This window comes from Taeniopygia guttata, chromosome 14 (assembly GCF_048771995.1).
Source record: "Taeniopygia guttata chromosome 14, bTaeGut7.mat, whole genome shotgun sequence".
Taxonomy (NCBI): Eukaryota; Metazoa; Chordata; class Aves; order Passeriformes; family Estrildidae; genus Taeniopygia; species Taeniopygia guttata.
In genome coordinates this window covers 12,228,183-12,240,424 of record NC_133039.1, presented here as the reverse complement: position 1 = coordinate 12,240,424, position 12,242 = coordinate 12,228,183, and the positions used below count along the sequence as shown (strand labels likewise).

Genomic DNA, 12,242 nt, shown 5'->3' with positions numbered 1-12,242 from the left:
GGACTATTATTTGATTTTGCAGGGAGATCTTATATCAAACCAGTTATGCTGTTGATGAAATGGACTTTTTCTTGTATGTGGGTTACTTGCTTATTGTTGTTAGCATTAAACTCTTGGTCTCATATGTGTTTTTGGGGGAATTATGTATCCTATTAAATAGGTGATTTTCAAATCTTCTTCAGAGTCCTTTTAAAAGAAGGAACCCCTTCAAAACCTCAGGTGATTCTTTGAGGTTTGACCTTCTTTCCTGAAGAATTAATATTTAATTCATTTGCCAAATTCTAATTAAAAATAGTAATATCTTCTGTTATACTTGAGTTGTATCTCAGGAAAAAAAAATATCTGTAATATAGGACCTCAAGGACAAGCTGTAGTATAAATTATTTGATTTGCAGGTCACATCCTACTTTATTACATAAAGACTAACTAGATCTACTAATGAATAATTATTACTCCATAAAATAAAGGGTGGGGGGGTGAATAAAAAGCTGGCAAGAGTGGAATACTAATTTTGAGGTATCGTTCTCAAAGTAGAAAGTAAACATTAAATTCTGAAAATTGCAAATGTAATTTTTCCATGTAACCTGATAGGGCAGTCCTTGATAATAGATTGACTAGCTGTCAAATAAATTTGTAATTTTAGATGAGATGGGCTTCAGACCAATTTTAAGATACAGTCTTTATCCAAGTGTGCTCCCCTCCCCCCAGTAAAGTAGACACAGTATGCCATAGAATTCTGTTTGATTCCCAGTATTTCTGCTGCAGTGCTTACACAGCTCCTGCACAGTTTCACTGTAATGCTTTTGTGGGCTTCTTTGGGAAGCTGGATAGCGAATGAAATGTAGATATAAAATTAATTTGTGTTTTAAAAAAGCTCATTTGCTGATCGGGCTGTGTACTTGCCGGAATCCTCTTGACTAGCCAAGATTCTTTCCTTTTCCTACTTTGTGCTTCATACTTGTGTTCTTGGAAGGGGAAAGCCCTTTTCCAGTCAGGTGTGAGTCCTGGGAGGGGGGCAGGGTGTGAGTGTGTCTGTGTGCGTGCAGAATCATAACAGGCATCCAGTCCCAGCTGGGCAATGACACTAATTGCCCAGATCTCACGGATGCCTGCGATGCAGCACGCTCACTTTCTCTCCTTTCCTATCCTCTCCAGGGATTTTTAAAATGCGGTATTTGAATTTTGGTGAGTGGTAAAGACCCTGCCCTAGGACCCATTTGACAAATGAGAAGCTGTGCAGCATCAGCACCAGCCGACTGAGCCTCACTGAGTCTCTCTCTCTCTCTCCTAGTCAGCAGCTACTGTTGTGAGACAAGCTTCAGCTCTCTGTCATTGAGGAAGTTCCATTTGCTCATCAATAGGCTGCAGGCTGTGTCTTCTTTTTTTCCTCTCTGTTAAAAATCCGTAGTTTCAACCTACCAAGTTGCCTTAGCTGACAAACGAATGTAGGGGCTTAGCGCTGGGGAGAGGAAAGGCGTTCGAGAAACACCGTTTCTTATTTAAATAATCAAAAGGGAGAGGAGAAAAAAAAAAAATACAACCAACCCATAGTGACAAGATAGGGCAAACGTGCTTGCATGCAAGCCCCCTCACTTGTTCTACGTAGACTTCAGAGCAACACCATGCAGCATCCCCTTACGGGTGCAACCTGCGTGGCACTGCCGAATGTGGGCATGTGTCCCCAGCTCTCCTGTGCCTTGACTTTTATGTACTTACAGCAGGTAAGTTTGCTTAACTTTTGCTTTTCCTCGCAGAGCTTGCTTTGTCAGCGTCGTTTGGGGGATTTGCAGTCGGGGAGGTATTTTTTTGTGTGAATAGACTGTATAAATGTCTCCCACTGTGTGGAGCGAGTGTTGTGCCTGCACTTAAGAATGTGAGAGTGAGTAGAAAATATGTTTTAACAGAGCATTGAGCCTTCGCAAATCTTTTGGTGTTTTGGTGTTGTTTTATTTTATTTCTTTTTGCAGTGTCTCTGTTGGTGGTGTATATAGATATTTAACACAGTACAGTGCCTGCATTTCTCGTGGATGCTGTAGCAGAGTTTCAGCCATAAAGGACTGCTCTTTATTCACTTGCAGGCATAAATTATACTTCTAATGTAAATGTGCCCAATGGCAATTTTGTTTAAGCCTTCTTTGAAGACAGGAATTTTAAGTCTGTGTTAAAACATGCTGCTGATTAAAGCCAAGCTGATTTTTATTTCACAGGGAAACCGATGATTTATAAAGATATATCTGTGCAGAATACTTCTATCACTGAAGTATATTGGACTGGGTTTAAAGAAAATGTTTGGGTATCAGCAAAACAATACAAATTTCTACTCAGTTTTCAATTTTTTTTAAAAAAAATCATTTTTTCTTAGAGGATTTTTTTAAAGTATTTCCTCCCACTCTCTCTTCCTAAATTATTCAACATTTGGTACCCTTTTTCTGCTATAGTGTGAAATAACTATATAATAGCACTTTTTTTTAAATTAGGAATTTGAAATCATCTTTGTGTCCTACTCTATTTTATAACTGAATCCACCATTACAGAGTCATCTAGTAAGTGTGTAGAGCTAAGACAGAAATATGTTATCATGCAAAAAATGATTAATCCAGTCTATCCTGTTACTTCTCTTGCAACTTCAGGAGAAAAAAAATATTCTTGTGCCTACTGTAACAAATAGGGGCATTTCTTCCAACTTCCTCTACAACAGTTCCTGTGCATATTGACTTCCCTGAAAGTCTAACTTTATTTCTGCATTCACAAATGCCTGAAAGATGTTAAACAGTATTTCTTTTTGTTCCTAAAAAAATAGATAAAATAGATTTAAAGCTTATTTTTATTTGGGGACATTTGTTTTTCTGTTCCTGTTGAAAGAAGAGAGCTCCACTATTTTCAGGATAAAACCTTCCTGTAGGTTTTTTTTTCTGCTGTAGTATAGTATAAACCATTTCTGACTTCCAGCTTAGGAGTGCATAATAACAGATTCTTGCATGCGCCCTAGATTATCCATGCATGTGGGAGGGATTCATATGTCTGCAATTAAAATTTGCATCAGATAAATATGATGTATTTAAATTTCAGTAATTTGCATGCCATAACTAAAATGTACATTCTTGGTAATTCTGTATTCCGGATCTGTTTTGGGAATGGCATTTATAGATCAGCTTTAATGATGCAGTGTGACTTGTGCACTTAGTGGTTACATACAAAATGTACTCCTGTGTTTTGTTCTGGATTTGTTGTTTTGAGTTTGTCAAAGAAGAAGTTGTGTGTTAAAGAGGGCTTTTGAAAGGAAAAATGGGAATTCAGGTGAGAGGTCAACATGGCCACACAAGGAGCTGCTAAAGGATAACATAAAGATGAGGCTGGGTGCTCTAATAACCTTCCTCAGTGAGATATTGCAGTATCATTATGCAAACACATATATAGCATGGCACTGCTTTAAGGTTTCAGAAACTGTGCAACTCTAATGAATACTTTAAAACAGGGAATTCAACTGCATCTATTCCATCTGAGAGAAAGATGAGAAGTGATTGCTAATGCACTTTACAAAGCGCTATATCTAGCGGATAATTTTTAACTCTTTCAGTGGATTAACTGCCACACTGAAAGAATTTTTTTAAAGTGTTTGCTTTCTCATCTCCTTAATCCTATTGTGAGTTTAGAATCATCCTGCCTGTGGTAATCACAATTATATAATAGGTTGAAGAGTCTGCTAAATTTGTGATGAAAATTGTGGCAGGTTCAAAATTCTGTGCTTTTTGGTTCTTTTGACTGCTGGTTGGCATTTTAGTTATTCTGAATTCCTAGAGAGATAATCATGTTCTTAATTCACATATGGCCTCTTGTTTTATGCATTTTGTTAAGTATTTCTTTAGAAACAATGCTAATTTATCTCAAAATTATCCAGGCAGAGAGGATTGAGTTGACATCACCTGCCAAGCCATATAATGTGGTTTTGGTTTTAAACAGTAAAGGAATAAGAAGTTGGGTTTTTTTGAAAAACGTTAATAAACTTTTACCATGAAAATCTACTTTGCTTTTTTTTTCTCTTTTCCCCATATCTGATAGTTTAGAACAAATTGACAAAAATACTTAGTTTGTATGTTTAGTGCAAATGTCACTATTTTAGTGAAACTGTAAATGTTTTTCTCTCTGTATCAAGTTGTCTATCGATCTGAAATACAGGTAACCTAAAAGCTTTCTGTGGCAACTTAATAACCAGTGAATCCTCCTGCCTGTGCAACCTGTGACCAGCAGTAAATAGATATTGTGAAGCTATAATGTATTTTTTTCTCTCTAAAAATTGCACTTGAGATATGTCTGCTGACTTGCACGTCAATTAAATTGAACTCAGACATCTGTATTACAACTGAGCTCTCAGTTGTTAAACTTTGCTGCCTGTTTAGAACTTATGAAGATAATTATAATTATTCTTATTTTTGTGTATGTACATTGGTATTCTGTCATGTGTAAGTTTTACAATTGGAGTTATGTCTTTCTTGGAAGTCTGTGAAAGGCATTACATTCTTCTCGAGATGGGTAAGCCAGTCGTTGTCACTAAATATTTATTTACCCTCATAGCCACAAGGATGCTGGTTTTCTTTGGAGCTGAATGAATCATTTGGGGAAATGCTTTGGTAGCCATTTAAAATTGGCCATAATTTATTTGTGCAAGTGGCATCACTTGGCCAGTTTGTTTAGGATAAATGGATAAACTTTTCCACAGTGTGCTACAGAAGTGCTGTACTACTTTTTCCAGGGTTAGAAACTTGAGTATTTGCTCTGATATCTTTTACTTTACACATGTGTGTAATATTTTAAGAGCCAAGTGAGGAACTGAATTTTTTTAAAAACAGTTTATGCATGGAGGATTCTTTACCTAAAAATATTTTGAGTTCAACTCTTGAAAATAAAGTTGAAAATAAATAAAGGACAGAGGCCTAGTTCATGTTACAGATCAACTCTCGATAAGACATTCACTTGAAAAAGCCAACAGAAACTGAAGAATATTTCTGAGTTAGTTGCTTGAAATAGTCTGAAATTATGTGGACATTTTCTTAATGAGATGGTTCTAACTATGGGAATCCAGAGTGACTTTTGGAAGAACATCACACCAAAGTGACTGTGTCAGTGGCAGCACTGAACAGAGGGAGAACGTGGGGCTTTGCCTTGCAACTTTTCACTGCGTCACTGTAAGGACAGGGTCAGCTGGGGAGGTGTGGATGCATTTGGGTGAGAATTTTCCTTAGTGTCAATTTAAAGATACAGGAGAAAAGAAGTTGCATTTGTGGTGCACCCTATCTTTTGGTAAGATTTCATGGGCTTAGAAACAGCTCCACGCATGTATTTTCTCTTCTCCTTAATAAGACACATCAGTGCAAAACCGAATTTCTGACCACAAGTTAACATCAAATGGTAAACTGAAGTAATTTTTGCAGCAAAATATCGATCACTGGTAAACTGGGATTTGGGGTATATTAATGGAGGCTTAGCTCTGTTAACTGATGTTTTCCTGTGGTCTGTTTTCCTGGTCATTCTGTTGGGGTTTTCTGAGTGAAGTGACAAAAGAAACTTGTTTTGAAACATGACAGAATCTTCCATGTCACAGTGTACAATGCTGCTGTCATTATTTTAAAATTGGTATTTTTTTTTCTGTTTAATGATGATAGATGTGCTTTGTTTTAAATAGTGAAGTGGTTTGTACAAAGGGTAATTCCTCTTAAATGGAGCAATTGCTCATAGTGGACATTCACAGATCGAAAACAATTGAACTGAAACTTCAATATCAACCTTTTCTGTCTTTAACAAAGTAGTTCATGGTATAGTTCTCATATCAATGATGAAAAGAATCCACCATGAAAACAAAGCAGAAACCAACAAAACCTCCATCTCTACCTCAGCTATTCCATTACTGCTTACATGGTAAATTAGTGTAATTTTATTTGGGCCTTAAGCATTATGGCTATGGAGAAAAGCTGAATTCCCCTCTCAGTTGCTTATGTCATGCTTCTGGATCTGATGATTTATAGGAGCCTGAAAGACTTTTTATCACATTGTTTCTTCATGGCTTAATTCAACGTTGATTTATTTGGTAGCAATTTCAATTGATGTAGTCAATAGTGTCAATAATGGAATAAGGATTAGAACAGATTATCTTTGTGCTTAAATTGTGTAAAAAATTGAATGGATGAACAATTCGAACAGTTCCCGGATACAGTTTAACTTTTTTTAATAGCACATCAATTGCTGAATGCCACCATTGCAGTTACAGTTCTGAGTATCTAGTTTTTGCATTTAATACTTCAGTGGCTCTTCAAAGGTTCAGGTATGTCAGTTGAATTCAATAACTGATGTTTTATGGTGACACTGCTTAAACCAATAATGACAACACTGCCTTTCTTTGCCTGGTCCATTTACAGTACTCACTCTGTGGCTCTCCTGTAAAATCAGTTAATCTGACCTTAGTTTTTGAAGATTTTAAGCATCTGTTATCTTATAAATTGGAGTCTTTGCACGATTTTGTTGCTCTCTGCTATTTCATAGCAATTTTCATGTGAGAACATACAACCTCTGCTTATGACTGCATGAGTGCAAAGAAGTCCACGGTACTAATGCTCACTCACCATCTGTTTTTCTTACAGCTGGGCCTTGAATAATTGTCCAGTAGCTGATGGACTGAGGGTAGGCAATATTTTCAGGCTTTTCTGATTCATTTAACCGGCTTTGCTGCCCCAAGAGAAACACAGTTCTTGTTTATTCATATGTGTAGGGTAAAAAGGCTGTGCTGTGTCAGACACATTCTAGCACTCTGCTAAAACAGCAAAGGAGCTGCCATGCTACAGACCATATCCTGTGGATGCGTTTGTACCTAAGGGGGCACTGTGGCACTCCGAGGGAATTTTAGTGTGTGAATGGAGCAGACCTCAAAAGGTGGGCGTGCAGCTGTTGCACCCAGGAGTGCTGCTAATGCGGATTTCAGGAGTGATGTCTTGCTGTTTATCCTGATCAGGGTAAATAAGACCGTGTGGTATTCACCAACAAACTCGAGAGCTGGTATTTGTGACTCCACCTGTGACTGAAGCCCAATTTCCACGTTGACATATCTTTTGTCTCCCGAGAGCTGCTCCGTTGTTTGGCAGAGGCTAATGAGAAGTGGCTTGAGGATCAAGTGCTGGAGCAGCTCTCATCCTGAGAAAGAGCTGGTTTGGGGCATTTAGCTCCAGCCTTGTCAAACAAGGTCAGTCTCTTACAAAAGGAGAGGAGGTGCTTTAGTGAAGTACTCTCCTCTTTAAATACTAGAAGGAGGGGGAAATAAAGCCCCAACCAAAAAGAGAAAACCAACTCCAAACACAACCCCCTCAACAAACCAGAAGAATCGGTTAAGAAGGTTACCTGCTGCTTGGGACTGTAAGACAAGAGCAGTTGCAAAGGAGCTTCCGTGTGACAGGAGCAGGTGAATATTTTCGGCTTAGAACCACTATTCTTTTCTAAGTGACCTCTCTTAACGTTTTAAAACGCTTTATCTGAAAAAGGGATGTCTGGATATTCTGTTGTGAGCTATTTGTACGTTATCCTCATTCTTTATATTTGCTAAACATGTATATGGATGGATACTTTCTGGAAAAAAAAAAGTGATGTGATATTTTATGCCAAGGAGAGTGTGTGGTGGTTATGTAAGCAGGGGTTTTTCTAAGGGCAGCCAGTAGATATTTCAGTTTTAGATTTTTTTTTTTTTTTTGACTGTAGCCATTCAAAACTAGACTGATTTTTTTTTTTGGTGTTCATTCAACATGTGTATTTGTGAGTTGGTAAATACGTACAATGACCATGTTAATATTAATCCTGCTAAGAATATATTTGAAGATTTTAATAGGTGGCATAAATGAAAGTGATAAAAATTGTGACACTGGAATTTATCACCTTGTTTTATAGAGTTAGAATAGTGTTGGTGGAAAGGAGAAGTCAACACCCTCCAAGAATCCTTCAAGCTTTCCTGCCTTTTAAAGGTGCATGTGCGATTGATTTATCAGTTTTAAAGTGTGATGTGTAGTGGAAGAGCTCTCCTGAGAACCTGCTGTCATTTCCTTGCTGGCATTGCTCATTTCCCTCAGAGTTGCCTAGTGCAGCACCATTGACTTCTTTTACATTTTGCTTCCCCTCCCACTCTGTCAGTGCAGCAGCCCAGTGAATTTAATTAGAGAAAATAGCATATCTAATGTCTGTGCTATCCTGACTGGTTGTACTTGGGCCTTTGGTCTTTTGCACTAGAGCAGGCTCCAGCTGTGGAGGGATCTCGCAGTGTTTTGATCCTGCTCTCTCTCGTTGTGTTGAACACAGGCAGAATCAAAATTAGATACTGTAGTAAGAACTGAAGTGTTCAGTGAATTATTTTTTGTTCACAGTGAGTCACCGATTTTTACTTTTTCCTCCAGATATGGAAAGAAATTCTGTGGTACTTCAAAATTGAAATACTTAAGATGTTCAGGTACTCATGAATAAGAATGCAAGTCTTTCATCTTAGACCATCTTTAAATTTACCTTTTAACCCTTTATTTCAAAATGCACCAGAAAGTGTTGCTCTTCCTAACTATAACATCTTGAATATAATTTTTTTTTGGTAACTGTACATTGGTTTTATACTGTCATCTCATATTTGTGGTTTGTGTATATACTTATAGTTCTAATATGCCTTGCCTCAATTCCTTACTGATTTGCAATAATATTTATTATAATTATGGCGTAGTTTTGAAGTTGACTTCTTTGGTTTTGCCTCTCATAGCATTTTTTTTTAATAGCAATCATCATTATCCCTGTTGTGGACAGTAAGTCTTGTATATGTGAAATAGTTAATTACAGATATTGATTATGGGCATGAAGCTTTATTTACAAACAAGGAAAGATAAGAAGTTTTAAAATACAAGCTTATGATAAGTACAGTCTTTCATGAAGCAGTGTGAAATGTGTTTATTTGAAATAAGTTAAACATTGTAAAGGGACACAAAAACAAGGTTAAAAGTTCTCCCTGAGAAGAAGATTTTGCCAAAACAGAGCGTGTATGAAAATTTGGGGTTGAAAATAACTTAGGCAGCCCATATATTCCATGAGTGTCCCCTCCATAAGCTTTCTTCCTTGTCATGTATTAGTCCTGTCTTTGGGATGTTACAAGGCTGCATGGCTCAATTAATGCTCTGTGGCAGGAGGAGGAAAAAAATGTCTCTGTCTTGTCAGAAGTGAAGTTATTTACTTTCAAAAGCTGACAGAATAGCACTGCAGGGGCTTCATTTATTTCCGTTGAGAATGTCATTATTGTGTAATGCAGAGGGACTCCTGCATGCATTGCAGGCTTATTCTTGTAATCCCGAGTCTGCTGGATGGCTGCAGAAGTGTAAAATGGCCCACTGGAATGTTTCCCTGTTCTGACTTCAGCTTGCTCACTTTGCAAAGCAGCGTTCCAAGTGCCTTGGATATTTATGGCTTAGATGGGATGAATGTGTTTTTTGGGGGTGCTGATGCTGGATACCTTTGGAATTGATACTGGATACCTTTGGAATTGTGCTCTGGCCTGGCTGGAGCACGGATTGGATCCTTGGTTACCTTTGCAATGTGTGTCATTTTCCCTGATGGGTAGCATATGGTTTGAGTCTGCTTTTTCAGCATTGCTCAGTCTGTCATGCTCTTTGGTTTTCCCAAGTCTAGCCCCAAAAGGAATGTTTTAGCACAGAATGTTTCATCAAGATTACTTGCTATTTCATCTCAAAGTTTGGGAAAGCATTCAGCTTTGCCATTATTGTATTGCACATACTTCAGGGGCAGGATAAGTAGTTTTGATATTCCCTACCCAAGTTCAGCACGTCATGCTGCGAAAATACAGGAGCATTCAGAAACTGCAGTTCCAAGGGGCTTGGTTTATTTTTTCCTTTCCCTTTGATACCATCTCTGCCAGGTTCACTTGCAATACCAGGCTTGGCATGTGCACGTGCAATTGCCTGTTGCTCTTTGGAAAGCTTTTTGATACAGCAGAAATAAAAACAAACAAACAGCAGAGTTCAGGAGTTCCTGTGCCCTTTTTCCTGCCTCTTCTTAAATGCTTCAATAGAAGATTATTTAATTTAGAGAGGAGTCCCATTTTTCATGATAGTTAATATTTTTTCCTTTTTAGGGGTAAACCCTCTTCAATTGGATTTTTTTCTTTTTTTTTTTTAAGTTTAGAGTGGTAAACTAAAAATTATTAAAATTAATTTGTCGGTACTGGATTTTATTTGCACACAACCTGCCTTTAAATGAAGGGAAAAGTATTCTGCTTCTGAATGGGCTTGCTTGCTCCTTTCCTGCTTTTCTCTTCCTTTTATTTGCAGACATAAAATCCAATAAATTTCTATTGCAGTTGCTGGGCTTGGGGGAGAAAAAGGAGAGGAAAAGTACAAAGCTATTGGGAAGCGTCAAACGCGGCGGATGATGAAGTACATTTCATAGCAGCCAATTCCAAGCCCAAAATCCCTGTTGTGCAGGAAGGCTTCCCAGCTCACACAGGAAATTCAGCCATTGCACGGCAGAGTATTAATGATTTATACACCCCGCACCACTGCTTTTGTTCCCTCGCAGAGCCGGGCTCTGTTAATAAAGGAATTTCAGGGAAAAGGGTCCTGGCATGCTGAGTTGTTTTGCTCAGTGCGGTGGACGCTGCCTCATAAATCAAAGGAATTTAGTGCTTTACAACCTTTCAGAGCTGCTGAGGGTGGTTGTTGTTTTTTTTTTTCTTTTTTTTTAATCTGATACACCTAGGAATATTTTCATTTCTTTTCTATAAAGAATGAATGAACTACTGGATGAGATCTATCTCAGCTGTTTTAGGGTTGATTGGTTTGCTTCACAGTGGCATTATACTTCCATTTGTTTTCCATTTGGATTTATGCTTTATAGTGTTGTCTATGGAAGGAGACTAGCATGGTTTTATTACTATAAAGAGATGCAGATCACATTATATTCTGTCTTGTTTCTTAGAAATAACTAAATTAAATATAAAGGCAAAACGCATTTGCAGTAAGGAAAGCAGTTTTATATTCTTTACCTAAAATAAAAGCAAATAATAGCACTTATTTAATATTATAATTTTAAAATATTTTTTGTTTTTATTAACAAAAATAAGCTTCCGTGTTCCTCTGCAATCCATGTGAGTGATAATTTTTGAAGTTGCTTTTTTTGCCTGGAAACTTTGTTTCTTAATAGCAACTGCAGGATTAGGTACTTAACTTTGTTTTGATTTGCATAATTACCCTATTCAAATAGTGGAACAATATTGATATTATGAAAGAAAATATGTATCTACATTTGATTATAGAAATGAAGATAAGGATGTTTTTTAAAAATCTCTGAAATTTTGATGTGAACTAGTTTGTTGAATATTGTCCTAGCAGAAAACCACTTGGTTGGATAGGTTTGGAACCTAATCTTTGCTTTCCGTTGCCTCTTTAAAAGCAAGATGGGAGAGGGGACAGGAAATAATTGCAGGGAATGTGTTTTGCAATCAAAGGGAACCTGGTTTTCCAGAGGCATCTGAAGAATCTATTACACAGCAGGCACAATGTGTTTTAACCTGTTTGGGTCGTTCAGAGTCATAAATTCAGGTACCTTTTTGTACAGCAAACGCAGCTGTCCTGTCCTGGCTTGGTCACAGTAGAAAAGGTGATTCCCTCTGAGCTTTGTGGAAGTCAACGGTGTGGGGAAGTATTGCAGAAGTTACAGCTCCTTTATAATGCCAGGAATTCTTTGTAGTTTTTATGATCTGCAGGCAAATGAACACCTTCTTCCCTGTTTTCCTCCCTGGTTTAAATATCGCAGATTAATATAAGGCAGGTGCCCAGTAAATGAGGTTTATTATGTTTCTAGAGCAGCATTGCTGTATTTGTTTGTCCTCCATTATTTGGGTGCGTGAGTGTTTCATTGTATTTAATTATGTCTGTGAGGCACAAGACAACAGTCAACATCTGCTCTATTGTTGCCGTGGTTTACAGATAGCTTTGATGGGTTATTAAACAATCTATTTTTCAAACAGCAAACAGGGAAATAAGCTGCACCCATATTATGTAATTTTGTAAAGGTACATTATGTAATTAGTCCTCTACTATTTGCACACTAATCTTTTATTTTGGTTGAATTTGTGCTGTTCCATTTTAAGAAGGTGATGGTCCTCGGCAGTTTTTATTTAATGGTGAATTTCTAGTTTCTCTATGGCTTGAGTTGATTTTCTCACT

General features: G+C 37.5%; 1 protein-coding gene across 49 annotated transcripts in view; it reads left to right on the top strand.

Moving 5' to 3' along the window:
- Positions 1–12,242, top strand: part of RBFOX1 (RNA binding fox-1 homolog 1) — a 1,140,648-nt gene that overhangs the window by 878,107 nt on the left and 250,299 nt on the right. The window contains exon 8 of one of the 49 annotated variants that reach the window (XM_072935892.1): positions 1,607–1,627. The exons of 47 other annotated variants lie outside the window; for them this stretch is intronic. In XM_072935892.1, the coding sequence (XP_072791993.1) occupies positions 1,607–1,627 (21 nt within the window). Of the gene's footprint in view, positions 1–1,370; positions 1,722–12,242 lie in introns of those variants that run through there. One more of the 49 variants, XM_030284835.4, reaches the window with a different exon arrangement.